Source organism: Desmodus rotundus, chromosome 1, assembly GCF_022682495.2.
Source record: "Desmodus rotundus isolate HL8 chromosome 1, HLdesRot8A.1, whole genome shotgun sequence".
Lineage (NCBI taxonomy): Eukaryota > Metazoa > Chordata > Mammalia > Chiroptera > Phyllostomidae > Desmodus > Desmodus rotundus.
In genome coordinates, this window is record NC_071387.1 from 165,757,203 (window position 1) to 165,775,514 (window position 18,312).

General features: G+C 35.2%; 1 protein-coding gene across 3 annotated transcripts in view; it reads left to right on the top strand.

Annotated features, from left to right (window-relative positions):
• Positions 1–18,312, top strand: part of CERT1 (ceramide transporter 1) — a 97,668-nt gene that overhangs the window by 41,990 nt on the left and 37,366 nt on the right. For all 3 annotated transcript variants that reach the window (XM_024563583.4, XM_045197918.2, XM_024563581.4), the window contains 3 exons: positions 9,499–9,606; positions 10,442–10,580; positions 15,518–15,601. In XM_024563583.4, the coding sequence (XP_024419351.1) occupies positions 9,499–9,606; positions 10,442–10,580; positions 15,518–15,601 (331 nt within the window). The remainder of the gene's footprint in view (positions 1–9,498; positions 9,607–10,441; positions 10,581–15,517; positions 15,602–18,312) is intronic.

The window sequence follows — 18,312 nt, forward strand, 5'->3', positions numbered from 1 at the left end:
CGCCAGAAAAAATACAACTAAGTGATGAAGAAATAGCCAACCTATCAGATGCACAGTTCAAAACACTGGTAATTAGGTGCTCGCTGAAATGATTGAGTATGGTCGCAAAATAGAGGAAAAAGTGAAGGCTATACAAAGTGAAATAAAGGAAAATGTACTGAGAACCAACAGTGAAGGGAAAGAAACCTGGGCTCAAATCAACGATTTGGAGCAGAAGGAAGAAATAAACATTCAACCAAAACAGAATGAAGAAAGAAAAATTCAAAAAAATGAGGAGAGGCTTAGGAACCTTTGGGACTACTTCAAATATTCCAACATCTGAATCATAGGGGTGCCAGAAGGAGAAGATGAAGAACAAGAAATTGAAAACTTACTTGGAAAACATAATGAAGGAAAACTTCCTTAATCTGGCAAAGAAAATAGACTTCCAGGAAGCCCAGAGAGACCCAAAAAAGTTGGACCCAAGGAAGCACACACCAAGGCACATCATAATTACATTACCCAAGATGAAGCATAAGGAGAGAATCTTAAAAGCAGCAAAAGAAAAGGAGACAGTTACCTACAAAAGAGCTCCCATAAGACTGTCAGCTGATTACTCAAAAGAAACTTACACCTTACCGGCAAGAAATGGCTGGAAAGAAATATTTGAAGTCATGAAAGGCAAGGACCTAATCCAAGATTGCTGTATCCACCAAAGCTATCATTTAGAATGGAAGGGCAGCTAAAGTGCTTCCCAGACAAGGTAAAGGAGTTCACCATCACCAAGCCATTATAATATGAAATGTTAAAGGGACTTATCTAAGGAAAAGAAGATCAAAAACTATAAACAGTAAAAATGATGACAAACTCACAGCTGTCAACAACTGAACCTAAAAAAACAGATAAACTAAGCAAACAAATAGAACAGGAACAGAATCACAGAAATAGAGATCACATGGAGGGTTATCAGTGGGGAGCAGGAGAGGGAAATGGGGGAAAAAGGTACAGGGAATAAGAAGCATAAATAGTAGGTACAGAATAGACAGGGTGGTGATTAAGAATAGTATAGGAAATATAGAAGCCAAGAACTTATATGTATGACCCATGGACATGAACTAAGGTGGGGGGAGGGGATGCATGTGGGGGGGTACAAGGTGGAAGGGAATAAAGGGGAGGGAAATGGGACAACTGTAATAGCATAATCAATAAAATATATTTTTAAAAAATAAAATAAAAATAGAAAAGAATCCAAAAAAAACAAGGATAAGCTAAGGAGCCTTTGGGACAACTTCAAACATACTGACATTTGAATAATAGAAGTGCTGGAAGGCGAAAAGGAAGAGCGAGAAATTGAAAACTTTTTGAAAAAATAATGAAAGAAAACTAATTTGATTAAGGAAATGAACATACAAGTCCAGGAAGCATATAGAATCCCAAATAAGATGGATGCAAAGAGGACCACACCAGGACACATCATAATTAAAAAATGCCAAAAAAAGTAAAGATAAAGAGAATCTTAAAAGCAACAAGAGAAAAGCAGATAGTTACTTACAAAAAGAGTTCCCTAAGATTCTCAGCTGATTTCTTAAAAGAAACTTTGCAAGCAAGAGGGACTGGCAAGAAGTTTTCAAAGTGATGAAAAGCAAGGACCTGCAGCCTAGATTACTCTATGCAGCAAAGCTATAATTTAGAATGGAAGGGCAGATAAAGTGCTTACCAGACAAGGTAAAGGAGTTTCATATTATAATGGCTTCATCATCAAGCCATTATAATATGAAATGTTAAAAGGACCTATTTAAGATAAAGAAGATCCAAACTATGAACAATAAAATGGCAATAAATTCACAACTAAGAACTATTGAATCTAAAAATCACTAAGCAAACAAGCAGGACAGGAATAGAATCGTAAATATAGAGATCATTTGAGGGGTTGTCCATTGGGAGAAGGAAGGGAGAGAATGAGGGAAAAGTTGCAGGGATTAAGCAGTAGAAATGGGTAGGTACAAAGTAGACAGGGGAATGTCATAAACAGTATAGGAAATGGAGCAGCCAAAGAACTTACATGCATGACCCTTGGACATGAACAAGTGGGTGGAATTGCTGGAGGGAATGGGGGTACCAGGTGGAAGTGGGCAAAGGAGGAAACATTGGGACAACTGTAATAGCTTAACCAATAAAACTTTTTAAATAAATAACATTGAAGATAGATGTATGGAAGCTCACAACACAGCAAGCTTATTTGATTTTATTATAGGTTTCAGAATTTCAGTTTTGGGGAAATTCTTTGTTGTTCTTATGTTAACATTTAATCTTATATTTTTCTCTTTTTCCATAAAGTGGAAAAAATGCAGTATAGTTTGGGAGTGAGGGAACTATACCATTAATAACTCCACAATTTTTGACACTGAAAAAGTTAATTTCTGTCTCTTTTTTTTCTGTATTTCTTTCTGGAGAATATTACTAGGAAAAAATAAGCTTTTCAAAAGCTAGGTGTCATTAAAAAATATAAGCCAACCTTTTTGCCCTATTTTATACCACTGCTTTGGAGTGCCGATGGGCTGATTAACAGAATGTACAGAATAGTAGACTAATAAGGGAGTTTTCTTTTAAAATTAGTTCTTAGTCATGTTTTGTATTTTATTAAATTCATAACTTGTGAACTACATTGATTTATTATGTTTTTCATTTTTCTCAAAAAGTTAAGATACAGAGGATACAGGTACATGTAAAGCAATTCATCTAAACTAAGGTTACTCTTGTTCTTTGACCAACAGTAGTATCAGCTTTGCAGGTAGTATAGTCATTTGGAAAATGCTTCTTACCCCATCTAGTGGCCAAAGACTGTGCTTTTTTTTTTTTTTTTTTTTTTTAATAAAAAGCAGTATTGTAACAAAGAGGTGTGGTCTCATTACTGTAGTATTTAAAAGTAAACCTTGTTCTATATAGGGCGTGTTCAGTGAATGTTTTATTGAACCAAAATGGCCCTTTTCTTTTATGAAAAACACTTCAAGGAATATTGCTTACAAACTCACAAATTTTGGAAAGTTTTTACACAGCAAATCTTATAACAGAGCTTAAAGCAGATATGTTGGAAGGGAAAAATATTCCTGCATTAACTACATTGGAAGTTCTCATTAATTTTAGATAGAATTTGGCATTTTCAAAATACTACATTGGGGATTAGCGATTGTAAGTAAGCTCAACTTCTATTTTCTTGTGGAAGAGTGAGTGGGATTTTTAAAAAGCCAGCATGCCTGTGAAGTATTATCCATAAAAATCATACCAGTGAATTTGAAAGTACCTTATAATTTTAAGAACATTTATGAGTGTATCAGTTGTGACTGTAAACTAATTTTTTCCCATTTTTATCCCTACATCCCTCACCCACTCTAACTTCAAAAAGCAGATGTTATAAATTCAGGATGAGTATTGTTGCTTTTAAAGTGGACATTTTGGGAAGGCGAAATAAATGTCAACAACATTGCCACTATTCAGAATAGTTTTACAACTTTTAGAATTATTTTCAGCCCCATGACTGTTTATAAAATACTGAATCTTCAGACAAGGCTGCACCTGCGCCACTCAAGTATTATGTAAATGCCCATAAATTATTAAAAATATGTTTGTGTGCTATATAAACTTTGAAATAAACTGTACATGTTGCCTGTCCCAGAAATGCTATGGTTAATTTTTTTTAATAATAGTAAATGCTCAGAAATGGAGTGATTCTTATCAAACATTGGAAGATATTGATAATCTTTGTTGATAGATTTTTGGGAGAAACTCAAAACTGAGAGCCATGTTGTGTAAATAAGAAAGCCAATCAATATTAAATAGTATTAATGTTTATATATTAATTAAATGTTTTTAATTAAAATTTAAATAATAAATATTTTGAAGCTATTCTTTTAAAGAATGAGAGTTATTTAATTTTTATTCTGAAACAGATACTAGATAGCTTCATTTTGTAGCTTTGTAATAAAATTACTCTAAATGTTGTGGTAGGACCATCAGGAATGTTTTACACAATGCAGAGGCATTTGTACAATTACAGGCGTTTCTAGAATGACTACTTTTTAAACAGTGAGGATTCATTTGTGTGTGTATATGTACATCTGTTAAACAGTTATATTTAAAGTTATCTTAGTGCAATTACTGACTTAAATAATGACATCTTTATTATTTAAATTCAGAAACAGTGGAATTGGTGTATTTTCTTTTTTTTTAATATATTTTATTGATTATGCTATTACAGTTGTCCCTTTTCCCCCCTTCACTCCCCTCCGTCCTGCATACCCCCTCCCACCCACATTGCCCCCCTATAGTTCATGTCCATGGGTCATACAAATAAATTCTTTGGCTTCTACATTGCCTATAGTATTCTTACCCTCCCCCTGTCTATTTTCTACCTACCCTTGATGCTACTTATTCTCTGTACCTTACCCCCTCTGTCCCCCTCCCACTCCCTGTTGATAACCCTCCATGTGATCTCCATTTCTGTGGTTCTGTTCCTGTTGTAGTTGTTTGCTTGGTTTGCTTTTGTTTTTGTTTTAGGGGTGGTGGTTAATAACTGAGTTTGCTGTCATTTTGCTGTTCATATATTTTATCTTCTTTTTCTTAGATAAATCCCTTTAACATTTCATGTAATAAGGGCTTGGTGATGATGAACTCCTTGAACTTGACCTTATCTGAGAAGCACTTTATCTGCCCTTCCATTCTAAATGAAAGCTTTGTTGGATAGAGCAATCTTGGACATAGGTCCTTGCCTTTCATGACTTGGAATACTTCTTGCCAGCCCCTTGCCTGCAAGGTAATTTTTGAGAAATCAGCTGACAGTCTTATGGGAACTCCTTTGTAGGTAACTGTCTCCTTTTCTTTTGCTGCTTCTAAGATTCTCTTCTTATCTTTAATCTTGGGTAATGTAATTATGATGTATGTGCCTTGGTGTGTGCTTCCTTGGGTCCAACTTCTTTGGGACTCTCTGAGCTTCCTGGGCTTCCTGGAAGTGTATTTCCTTTGCCAGATTGGAGGAGTTCTCCATTATTTTTTCAAATAAAATTTCAATTTCTTCTTCTTCTTCTTCTCCTTCTGGTACCCCTATGATTTGGATGTTGGAATGTTTCAAGAGGTTCCTAGGCCTCTTCTCATTTTTGTGAATTCTTGTTTCTTCATTCTTCTCTGGTTGGATGTTTCTTTCTTCCTTCTGGTCCACAGCATTAATTTGAGTTCCAGTTTCCTTCCCATCACTATTGGTTCCCTGTACATTTTCCTTTGTTTCACTTAGCATAGCCTTCATTTTTTCACCTAATTTGCGACCCAATTCAACCAAATCTGTGAGCCTCCTGATAACCAGTGTTTTGAACTGTGCATCTGATAGGTTGGCTACGCTTAGTTGTATTTTTTCTGGAGCTTTGATCTGTTCTTTCATTTGGGCCTTTTTTTTTTTTTTTTTTTTTTTTTTTTTTTTTTTTTTTGTCTTGGCACACCTGTTACGTAAAGGGGCAGAGCCTTAAGTGTTCACTGGGGTGGGGTAATGCTGGTCGTTGCGCTGTGATGCTGTATGGGGGGGAGGAGGGGTCTGATAGGGAGCAGTGACACTTGCTCCACTCTCTGCCAGATTTCAGTCACTTTCCCCGCTACCCACAATCAAATTTTGCCCTTCTGGTGCTGCTTCCTGAGTGGGTGGGTCTGTATACATTCTGGGACCCTATGGGTCTCTCCAACGACCTCTCTAATGAGGCTGGGAGTTCCTCCCTCTGCTGCCTTAACCCCCAAAGGTGTTTTCAGTCAGTGGTTTGAGGCTTTATTCCCCGCTGGAACTCAGGGTTGTGCAGTCAGTCACCCAGTCCACCAGCTACTGCCTCGCTGGCCAGCTGCAGCTTTGCCCTCCCTGCTCCACAGTCCCCCACCTTGCTGCGAGTTCTCGGCCCTGGCTGCCCATCTCTCAGCCCCTCCTAGTGGTCTGGATGAATGTTTCTTCTTTATCTCCTTGGTTGTCAGACTTCCATATAGTTCAATTTTCGGTCAGTTCTGGTGGTTTTTTGTTTTTAAATTGCTGTTGTCCTTCTTTTGGTTGTGCGAGGAGGCACAGTGTATCTACCTACACCTCCATCTTGGCTGGAAGTCCCCCAGAATTGGTGTTTTCTTTTTCTTTGGAATGATTTATATAATTTATAGTAAAATTGATTTAAGTGAAACTTTATTAAAGGTATATACAATTATACTAAACTCTCAGCCTCCACATTTATTTATTACCAATTGTGTAAAATGTCAATATTACTATGGTAGAGTCTTGTTCTGCATTTTTGTTGTAAGGAGATATTACTTATTTTGAAGTAGTGCAACCTGCAAAAAATAGACAAGGATATAAGAAGTATGTTTTTCAGTAAAGATACACTTACTGAAGCTTTGTAGTGTTTATATTTTGTTTCAAGATCTTGAAGTTTGATTTGCTCTATTTAAGACATTGATATAAAGCAAGAAATGGAAAGGTTAGGATCATTAGGATTTAAACTTCAAATTGGTTTTGAACTTTTTCAAATAAACAATAAATATTGATTGTAAATTATAGGGTCATTTGTATTTAAATGGAGAATTCAGATTAATTTTTGTTTAGAAATGGATGACACACAGGTATCTGAGGTAAGTTACTTCTGAAGTACCTTATATTTTTAACCTATTACTGATAGATTCTTATTTTTAATTCCAGTTTTATATATTTAAACCCAGTGAAAAACTTTACCAAACCAGTTCGATTAAAATGTTGAAACACTACACTTAGAAATGTATTGTTATTGTCACAAATAGTAAGAAACTAGAGCCATTTTAGTTACAGAACCTACCTAGCTCAGTATGTTTGTTCCAGGACATTATTTGATAGAAAGTCTTACTTTTTATAAACTATGTGATTATTGTAATTAGAAGTTTCTTTTGGTAGATTCTATTATATTGAAACAAGCTTAACTTTATTTCTTTATCTCCTTTGTTGTGATACAATTTAACATTATTAAGATGTATCTATTTTTATTTATTTATTTATTTATTTTAATTTTTATTGTTATTCAATTACAGTTGTATGCCTTTTCTCCCCATCCCTCCACCCCACCCCAGCTGAACCCACCTCCCTCCCCCACCTCCACCCTCCCCCTTGGTTTTGTCCATGTGTCCTTTATAGTAGTTCCTGTAATCCCCTCTTCCCACTAAGATGTATCTATTTTAATTGGACAGTTGAGTTTTGACTTACCTATACTCTCCCTGCCACCTCCCCCCCCCAGTTTTTTGTTCCTCTTTGTAGTCAATGCCCCTACTGCACCCTGGCCAGCTTTCTTTTGTTATATAATAGTTGTGCCTTTAAATAAATAAATTTTCTTGAGGTATAAATTGCATACAGTGAAGTACATGCTTTCCTGGTACCAAAATATTTATTTTCCATCATCGCTAAAGACTGCTTTGCTTTGAGATGTGGAGTGGTGTATAATAATATATGTCTTGGAGAAGAAGTTAGATTCCATATAGTCTTGTTTACATGTAATTTGTTAGTAAACTAAGTGTTAACGTATTGCAGTACCTGTTATAGATAGAATGTTTTGTAAACAAGCATCATTATAGTATGGCAGTTTCACTTTGGTGACTTGTATATGCTGAAGTTTGAATTTTAAGAGGCTGCTTGTTTTCACATGGATAAATTTCTAGTGTCTTCACGTAAAAATACTCATTTTTTAAATGAGTTGTTTTGCTATTTTTGTTATGGATTCTTTCTTATTTTTCCTTCTGACTTCCTCTTCCTCATTCTTCCTAGAGTATTAAACTTAAGTTAAATGAAGTGGTACTGAACTGAAAAAATGTTTTAAACTAGTATTAATATTATTTACATTGAAATAATATAATTTCATTTATTAATTAAGTCAGTATAAAAGCTTAATGTTCTTGTACCTAAAAGAACAGTGTGCAGTTGGAATGATGTCAGTGGTAAACCAGTACCTGTATAGGAAATGTAATAGATCTTCAGGAAATAGAGCACACAAGATATAAAATGTCAGTGGAAATATTTTGTGTAATACATTGTACTGAATTTTAATGATTCCTGATCTTAATCTTGAAAATCAAGTAACCTAAAACAACTACTATTTTAATTGTATAGTTGAGTTTTATACTAGGTGTGATACCAAAAAATGATTAGATGTTATTTTACCTCTTTAAGTTTGGGGACTAGGACTAAAACCATGCACAGTACTTTACAAAATAGCAATAGAAAGTAATCAGAGGTCTAAAATACTTGAGCAGGTTTCAGGGTGGAATATAATATTGATGTTCTGAAGAGTGCCAACTTCATCGAAATTAGATAAAAGTATTATTATAGTACCAAGTCTGAGTATGCCCCAACATCCAGGAGGTGGATTATTTTCCATTACGTGATTACTTAATACATAGGCAAAATTGATAACTTTGTGACATGAACTGTTGAGGTGGCTACAAAAATGAAAAAGATGCAATCTTCTTCCAGAAGAACCAAGTTCAGTAATAATTATAAAATGTAAATATAATTGAGCGATAAATGCCATAATCATGATATGTTCAAAATGGTTGAGAATACAGAGACAAACTGCCTGGTGTAATAGAAGAGGCTTGATTGAGACAGTAGATAAGTGACAGTTTTAGAAATAATGCTATAAAGAAATACAGGCATAACGTGGTTCAAACACTGTACTTGTTGCATTTTGATAAGAGAAAAAAATGTTTCAGAACTTGGCCACTTGCTCGCAACTCAGTGCCCTTCTCTCGCACTAAAACAGACGTCGATGTGTTAGTCTCATGACAGCTTGGGAATAGATCAGTACTCGTCAGTTCCGGCACTCATCGCAAGTTCTGGAATGAATTAACGATGAGTACCGAGGTACCACTGTACTACAGCCCTGACCGGTGTGGCTCGGTGGGTTGGGCATCTTCCCATAAACCAAAAGGTCACAGGTTCGATTCCAGGTCAGTGCACACACCTGGGATGCTGGCCTGGTCCCCGGTTGGGGGCATGTGAGAGGCAGCCTTACATATGGATGTTTCTCTTCCTCTCTGTCTCCCTTCCTTCTTTCTAAAAATAAATAAAACCTTTTTTTAAGAACTTCAGGAGAAATATTACTGGACGTTGTCCTCTTCTTTTTTAAAAACTTGCTGTTTATTTCTTTGTTATATGAAAAGAATAAAAAGTAGTTCAAGACTTCTTAGCCCATCTCCTATTGTTTTTACTTTTTTGTACTTGTTCTATCCAATTTTTATAACAATCTTAATAATTTATAGGGAGACTTTTCTATTACATGTGTTTCCAGTTTTTTTGAGGTATGATTAACATAGAACCTTATATTAGTTTAAAGTGTACAACATAATGATTATATACAGGCACATACATACACATCTAGTGAAATAGTTAAAAATTAACATCTATTATCTCACATAGTTACAGTTTTTTTTCTTGTGTTAAGTATTTTTTATTTAATTCTTTTTCATATAGTTTTCTTTCTTTTTTAGACTGAATCTGGTTATGGATCTGAATCCAGTTTGCGACGACATGGCTCAATGGTGTCACTGGTGTCTGGGGCAAGTGGCTATTCTGCAACATCCACCTCTTCATTCAAGGTTTGTAGTTTTGAATGTTTTTAAGTGAAGACCTCATAAATTGAATTTAGTACTGAGTATTGTGAACAGAACTGATTTGATAGCTTTTTGAAAGAATTTTGCTACAGTATAATTTATTTAAAGTTGTTACACAATAGTTCTTAAGGGGTAAAATTTATGTCTCATACAAATATAAAATGAACATATCAAAGATTTTATTTCACTCATTAATAGATAAGATGTAAAGAAAAAATTTGGTTCAAGGGAGAATCTTAAGAATGCCAAAATGATTTTGCTAATATATGCAGAATTGTTCAATGTCCACAAATTAGTAACTAGGCTATCTCCACTGAACAAAGTTTATTTGAATATCTGTGGACAGGAATCATTTACATAACTCTTAGTTTTCTACTACTTAGAGTTATAAATAGATCAAATGTAATGAAATCAAAGACTTCCATCTGATTAGACAACAATGTAAGGCTTCTGTAAGTGCTAAAAGGGCTATAGATGACACACACCATTCCTTTGAAAGGGCATCTCAGAATATTTTTGCCCATTTCAAAGTCTTCCACTGTTTTTCCTCACAGTGTCAGTGATTTGAAAATATTCAACTTTACGTGAGAAAATTGTTAGGCTTCTTTGTTCTTATTTCCTTCATGCTTCTCACTGTCTAGCCACTGTTAGTCGGCTTCAAGTTAATACCTGGGAGTTTTACATTGAGCTTGACTGCTCTCCTTACCCCATTGCACTCATTAATAAGATGTTGGACTTAAAACATGATAAAATACTGTCGGACTAAATGAATTACTGTTTCATAAACTTGGATCACATCCCCCCTTTTTGTATTTTGCAGAAAGGCCACAGCTTACGTGAGAAATTGGCTGAAATGGAAACCTTTAGAGATATCCTATGTAGACAAGTTGATACTCTACAGAAGTACTTTGATGCCTGTGCTGATGCTGTCTCCAAGGATGAACTTCAAAGGGATAAAGGTTAATTAGGCTATTACCACTATTTTTACTTGGAGAATGAATGGATTTAAAGCCTCTTGATCTTAAAGGGTAATGTCTTTAACTGATAAAGGTAATTATAGTCACTTTTGCTGCAAACCCCCAATGTAACAGATTTCAGTATCTCTATAACTTGTGTACTTTAACAACACATCTTAATTAATTTGATTACTCATTCTAGATTCCAGTGAGGATTTTTAAATGGTTTTTAAGCTCCAGTGAAGATTTTTAAATGGTTTTTTATTAAAAAAGAGAGTATTTGTCATCTTAGTAATATGGGGTATTTTACATGATTATGTCTAATAAATTTACCCCATGATGAGTCTTAAAGACAAGCATATGTTCATATTAAACCCTCTAGCCTGGAATCAGTTGATCTCTTTCTCCCTCTCCCTTTGTTCTCTCCTCCCTTTCTTCATCTTTTTACCTTTCTTTCCCTGCTCATCACTCTCCCTTACTGTGTCCTTTTTTTCATGGGAGAGGAAATTAATAATTAAGCTATAAATACATTTTAAAGCAATTTATAGTGAGTTCTTTTAAAGAGAGATAAGATCTTCAGGTAACTTACAAGGTGTGTTTTGAACTTTTTCTTGATTACTGCTGAAGATATTACTGATGGTGTCAACATTTGTTCTTCAGTTTTCTCTTACTTGCTATTAAGGCAGAAGTGCACTACTCACCGAATTATTACTGAACAGCACTAAGTTTATTCACAGTATAACTAAGTTGCTTGACGTGGTTCATTTCTTGGTCTTATTAAATGTGTTTGATATGAGTTCAAATCTTTTTTGTTTTCTCTATTCTTTGTTTCCTTTTTTCTGTGTGTTTTGGGATTGAGTATATTTTTATAATTCCATTTTTTAAGTCCGTATTATAATTGTTATTTTAGTGGCTCATTTATAGTACACACATTTAATTTATCACATTCTACCTTAAGTAATGTACCATAAATACATTTTTCCTTCCCCCATGTTGGCTTTGGATACTGTTTCTTGGAATCCTTTCGGGTAGTTCTTTCCCTGACCTCTGTAGTGTCCTCATTTGTTGTGCTATCAGTACTCTACTGAATGCTCAAGGGGACCTTCTGTCAGTCTCCTAGGTTCTTCTGTATATAGTTCTGTCCTCTCTAGTCCTCTGCCTTGTGAACTCTGGTTGCCTTTGTCTCTCTGGACACTCAGCATCATTTCCTCACCTCGTAGAGTCTTCTGGGCTCCTCCTGGGTTCCTCCTTACTCTACAGCTTGGACTCTCTCCCAAGGCAGTAAGTTGGACAATCATAGAGGTCACATCATTTGTTCTTGCCCCTCAGGGATCACTGTCCGTTTTTGCCTAATAGGCATTGTCTTGAAAACCATTGTGTCATATGTTTTGTGCAGGTTTTAGTTTCATGCTACTAAAGGGTAAATACTTTGTTTCATCTTGACCAATAGCAAAAGCCCATATTCTTAAAATTTAGACAAAATTAAGTAGCTTTGAAGTTCTTTATGTTTGATACGCTTTAAGGTTTTGGTTCGTTAATATTTGATGTTTATTTCTCTAAAAATAAATGTAGGTGGACTATTCTCCTTCGTTAAAAAAAATATATGTATTCATGGGGGATTGGTTCCAGGATCCCCAGCTGATACAATAGTCTGCAGATGCTGAAGTCCCTCATGTAAAATGGAGTAATGTTTGCATATAATCTACACACATCCTCCTATATACTTTAAATCATCTCTAGATTGCTTATAATAGTCCAGTGTAAATGCTATGTAAGTAGTTGTTATAATGTATTATTTAGGGAATAATGACAAGAAAAACGTATGTTCATGTTTAGTGCAGATACAACCATTGTAGGCCTAGCTACAAAGTACATGTAACTTTTTTAAAAATAACAATGTGACAGTAACAATATAACTTTTTTAAAAATACTTCCCGTCCATGGATCCAGAGAGCTGACTGTATAAAACTTTTTTATCAAATTAAACACAATATACCCACTCTCATTTGAGTGAAAATATCCCTTTAAACAAAATTAGGATATATTCAGAATTGGATTCTTGGTTTATTTTTAAATGATCCACACCAAAAGTATATAGCATTTGAAGGACACACAATAGTGGGAGGAGTAGAAGTTGGAAGTCAGTTGTAACCAGCTTGTGTAGAAGATTTGAAAAATGATTTTAAACATTTATTCATTTTGAATAAATAATAACAGTGGTAAACTAGTTTGTTAAGACTGCTATCATGAAGTACCACAGGCTAGGTGGCTTAAACACCAGGAATTTATTTTCTCACAGTTCTGGAGGCTAGAAGTCTGGGATCAAATTGTTGGCAGGGTTGGTTTCCTTTGAGGGCCACAAAGGAAGGAGGTATTCCAAGCCTCTCTCCTTGCCTTGTAGATGTTCATCTTTTTCCTTTGTTTACATCATTATTATTCTGTGTCTATGTCCAAATTTCTTCCTCTAATAAGGACACTAAGCATATTGGATTAGGGCCCACCCTGATTACTTCATTTTAACTTGATTACCTCTGTGAAATCCCCATCTCCAACTCCCCTAACTCCCCTATATCCTTTGAGATACAGGGAAGTTAGGACTTTGGCATATGAATTTTGGGGGTTACAAGTCTACCTATGGCAATTATTTTTTCTATAAATGCTATTTTAAGAAATATTGATGTTTTTAAGAATACATGCTGGATAAAGGTGAATTAAGGACATGGACCTTAGTTTTCTACTTTGTAGATGAGAGTTGCTAACCTAAGTCTAAGGATCTCTATAGGTACACTTTTTTATCAAATTACCAAAACTAAGTGTGAATTTTAAGAATTACTGCTGTTCAGTAAGTGTATCATTGAAATGATAATAGCAAACTTTTTATTTTAAGTGATCATTAGTGTTTTCATGTAAAATGTTTTATCAGAATTGCTAGTAAGGCCATCCTAAAGTGATCCTCTACCACTCCGACACATACTTCAGTAAGATTTAATTAATCCTTTAGATCTTAGCTACTCTGGAATCACAGAAATAGATGGCATTATCTTTAACCTAAACATACTGCTTGATTTTAAAACAAGACAGAAGTACCACATTAAAGGAAAGGCTCTTCTATTTATTGATAAAACATTTTTCTATATCTCTTTTCTCAATTGTAAAAGAGATGTTATATCTTGCATACAAAATTGTGACAATTAAACTGAGAATTTACCTGTTAATTGTGCTTAATAGCAAAAAAAAGAAAAACAAATAATAGCTGATATTATCAACATAGTTAATTTGGGTTATTTCAGGGATAAGGAAAGCAGCAATGTGCAAGATCCAAAGATAGAATTCAGCACAATTGATTTGACCGTTGGTAAAGGAAACCATTCTAATTGGGATGGGAGACAGTGGTTTCAAACCATGTCAGGTATTCCTCAGAGGTTCCTCAAGAATGGACAAGGAATGCTTGGTTGGGAAGGAAATGGGGAAGGCCATTCTTTTAGGCAGAGAGGCTCTTCTGTTCATCAGTTTTATATGTTACTGGGCTAGAAAAAGAAGGTTGAAAATCCCTGTTTGGTGGTCCTAGGCTGTTGGATGGTTAGGGATATGAAAGTGAATCTTCAGTAACCCAAAGTAGGTACTAATGAGATGAGTGAAAGACGCATCTTTCAGTATTTAAGAGCAGTTAATCAGAGTAGTATTGAGTCAAGGTCAGAATCTTACCGGATAGTGGATACTGATTTAAAAACAGAACAGTGTGCTATGTTAATGCATTTCTAGAATTGACCATATTTGAAAATGATTGATGAGACAATGAAGATCCACAGAATTTGGGAATCTGAATTATCTTGGGATTTAGGTATCTGCAGAGGCTTCAATATGGATATTGAAGTCTGCAGAAATGATGGGCATGGAAAAGAAAAGTATCAAGTCAGGTATTGATTGGTACCAGCTAGCTGGATAGAAGTGAATAATAGGTATTAGTAGATTATAGCAGCTTATGGTTTAAAAAAAACTTATGGATGAGTAGCAGAATTTCCAAGTGATGAAAAAATGAAATAGCCCAGTAATTGGAAATGGCAATACAGAATAAAGGTACTTTTTGTAGTGATTTCTACCATTTAGTAAAGGGAAGGAATAAGAATGGGCTTTTCACCTATTGGAGAGAAGCTGAAATGGCTGAGATGTTTCTTGTAAAGCCAAATTACCAATGAGGTAAAGACATACAATCAAGAAGTTTGACAGTTTAGAATGAAGATTGTTTCTGTACAAAGAGAGTTCCTCAAAAATAATAAACCATAAAACCACATGGTAGAAAGCAGAGGTTGCCAAGGTTTAGAAATTTGTATTAAAAGTAGAATACATAGTGCAGAAAATTAAAGTATGTTAGGCAGCAGAAAAATAGGACATAGAACAAAGAGGTATGCAGAGGAGAACATAGGGGACTTTGTTTTTTTCTAGAATTGGTAAGTTAAAAGGTATCTCCACGTACAGACACACTGGGATGAATCGTGAAAATTGATGTTACATCTGTAAGTCATTATATTTTCCATGCATATTCAGAAATGGTAAATTTAGGAACTCCCGAAGGCAAGCTAAAGTATCCTCTACCTGGAAGTTACACTCTTTCAGTCCTGCTCACCCCTTGTAGGCCTCTGATGGAATTATGAAATTGCCCCAAGGGAGGTAGAAAGAGGTAGGAAGACAAAAGGGCAAAAGAACTCATATCTTAACACCATCCCTTATACAAATGAGAATAGGTACAGTTTTTATAATAATGTGTTAAAGACTTCTACAGCATATTTATTGGTCATACCTTCATAAGCACTGAAAATGCAAAGATGAATAAGATCTTGTATTCAAAGAATCCAGAATATATTGACTCGGCTGAGTGTAAGAGTAAACTGGTTAATTTCTATTTTCTTTCATCCTAATATCCTTAAATATATTTTATTCAGTGGTAGAAGATGATGAAGATGACTTTCCTACAACACGTTCTGATGGAGACTTCCTGCATAATACCAATGGCAATAAGGAAAAGTGTAAGTAGTATATTTTCCTACCACAGCTGAATAAACTATAACTTCCTAAAGTTAGATAATCATTAACTATATAACAAGAATAATTACCTCCCTGGCTGGTGTGGCTCAGTGGATTGAGTGCCAGCCTGTGCACCAAAGAGTCACTGGTTCAATTCCCAGTCAGGGCACATGCCTGGGTTACAGGCCAAGTCCCCAGTTGGGGGTGTGCGAGAGGTGGGGTGCATGAGAGGCACGTTGATGTTTCTCTCCCTCCCTTTCTCTAAAAATAAATAAAATCTTTAAAACAAAAAAAGAATAATTACGTAAATGAGTAATTTTTTAATTTGATCTTTATTATATATTTTTTTCCATTACCACTTAGTCACCTTGTACTTTCCTCCCCCATCAGTCACCACACTGTTCTCCATGTCCATGAGTCCTTTTTCCTTTTTGCTCAATCCCTCCATCCCCTCACTTCCTCCTCACCCTCCACCCAGCTGTCATCTGCTCTCCATCTATGAGTCTGTCACCATTTTCCTTGTTAGTTCAGTTTGTTCATTAGACTCCACATATGAGTGAAATCACTGCTATTTGTCTTTCTCTAACTGGTTTATTTCACTTAGCATAATGTTCTCCAGGTCCATCCACACAGTTGCAAAGGGTAAATTTTTTCTTTTTTATGGATGAGTAGTATTCCATTATGTAAACGTCCCATAGTTATTTTATCCACTCATCTACTGATGGACACTTGGGCTGCTTGCAGTCTTGGTGATTGTAATAATGCTGCAATGAATATAGGGGTGCTTATGTTCTTTCAAATTAGTGTTTTGGGTTTGTTTGGATATATTCCCAGAAGTGGGATCACTAGGTCAGAAAGCAGACCCATTTTTAATGTTTGAGTTATCTCCATACTGCTTTCCACAGTGGCTGCACCAGTCTGCACTCCCACCAACAGTGCCAAAGAGTTCCTCTTGAGTCTCCACATCCTCACCAGCACTTGTTTGCTGATTTATTGATGATAGCCATTCTGACACAATATCTCCTTGTGGTTTTAATTTGCATTTCTCTGATGATTCTCTGATGACATTGAGCATCTTTTCATGTGTCTATTGTCTGTCGATATGTCCTCTTAGGAGAAGTGTCTGTTCAAGTCCTTTGGCCATTTGTTAATTGGGTTGTTTGTTTGTTTTGGTGTTGAGTTTTTGTCAGTTCTTTTTAAATTTCAGATATTAATCCCTTCCTTATCAGGTGTATCGGTGAATATGTTCTCCTGTGCAGTGGGTTGTCTTTTTATTTCGTTGATGATTTCCTTTGCTCTACAATAACTTTTTAGTTTGATGTCCATGTATTTTTTCTTTTGATTCCCTTGCCTGGGGAGATATATCTGATAAAAAATTTCTATGAGCAATGTCTGAGCTCTGCTGCCTATGTTTTCTTCTACAATTTTTATGGCTTCAGATCTAACATTTAAGTCTTTGATCCATTTTGAATTCTTGTGTGTGTTGTAAAAAGATGGTCTACTTTCATTTGTCATCCTGTATGTTCAGAAGGACTTTTACACCAGTTTTTTTCTGCCCCTGTAGGGGGTGCACAGGGGTGCATGGTCATTTGGAATACTTCATGTTCAGAAATAAAAAATTCCTCAGCATAGAAACTGAGGATTGCCCCTTAGGTTGTCTACTGTTCAGAATAGTGTATTTGAGAGTCTTAATGAAAATGAAGGGATTACAAATCTCAACTTCTACCAGCATTTTTGCTCACATGTTATCTTACAGGTTCCTTGATTGTCTGATTGTTAGTACCTTTAAAAGATTATTGGAGTTACCCTGGCTGGTGTGGCTTAGTGGATTGAGCACCAGCCTGCGAACTGGAAGGTCACAGGTTTGATTCCCAGTCAGGGCACATGCCTGGGTTTTGGGCCAGGTCCCCAATTTGGGGCGAGCGAGAGGCAACCAGTTGATATATCTCTCATGCGTGCATTGATGTTTCTCTGCCTTTCTTTCTCTCTTCCTTCCGCTCTAAATATAAATAAAATCTTTTTTTAAAAAGATTATTGAAGTGTGTAAGGTCAGAGGTCAACTGAAAACTATAAATCTGAATAATTTTTGGAGCCTAAGTACTTTAAAAGTTATAGATTATTTTTTAATTTCTTTTGTTTCTGCTATTTATATGCTTGGTTACATTCACATATTTTCTACTTCTTTTACTAAAATGATCCATTATTCTGGTAGTCACAGTCTCCTTGTCTTTTTAAGATCATCTTTCCCTTATTTTCATCTGCAATATTAAATACGTTTACTCATCTAAAATTATACAGTATTTTGAGGTTTTGCTTAAGTTTTGTCATCAGTGTTGATATAGTTTTACGATATAAGGTATAAGAGACTTGGAACAAAAATCAGAGTAACCAGTACTTACAAGAGCCCAGTGGATGACAAATTAAGGTGACATCTTGTCTTCATACTTTCATTTCCAAACATAATGTAACATGAGACATTTATTTCAGAGACTTTAGTATGTGTGGAACACTTAAATGTTGAAAATGTCAACTATTTAAAAGCCTAAAAATCTGTTACATAACCCCTGTATCATTCTTGAAAGGATTTCAGGTGTCTGCTTCTGAAAGTATTAAGTGCAGCTGAAAATGATACATTTCTCTATTTCTGGAGTTTTTTCAAAGACATTTCATGTTGCTCTTTCATCTTGTACTGACAAGTATATAAATTAGTAAG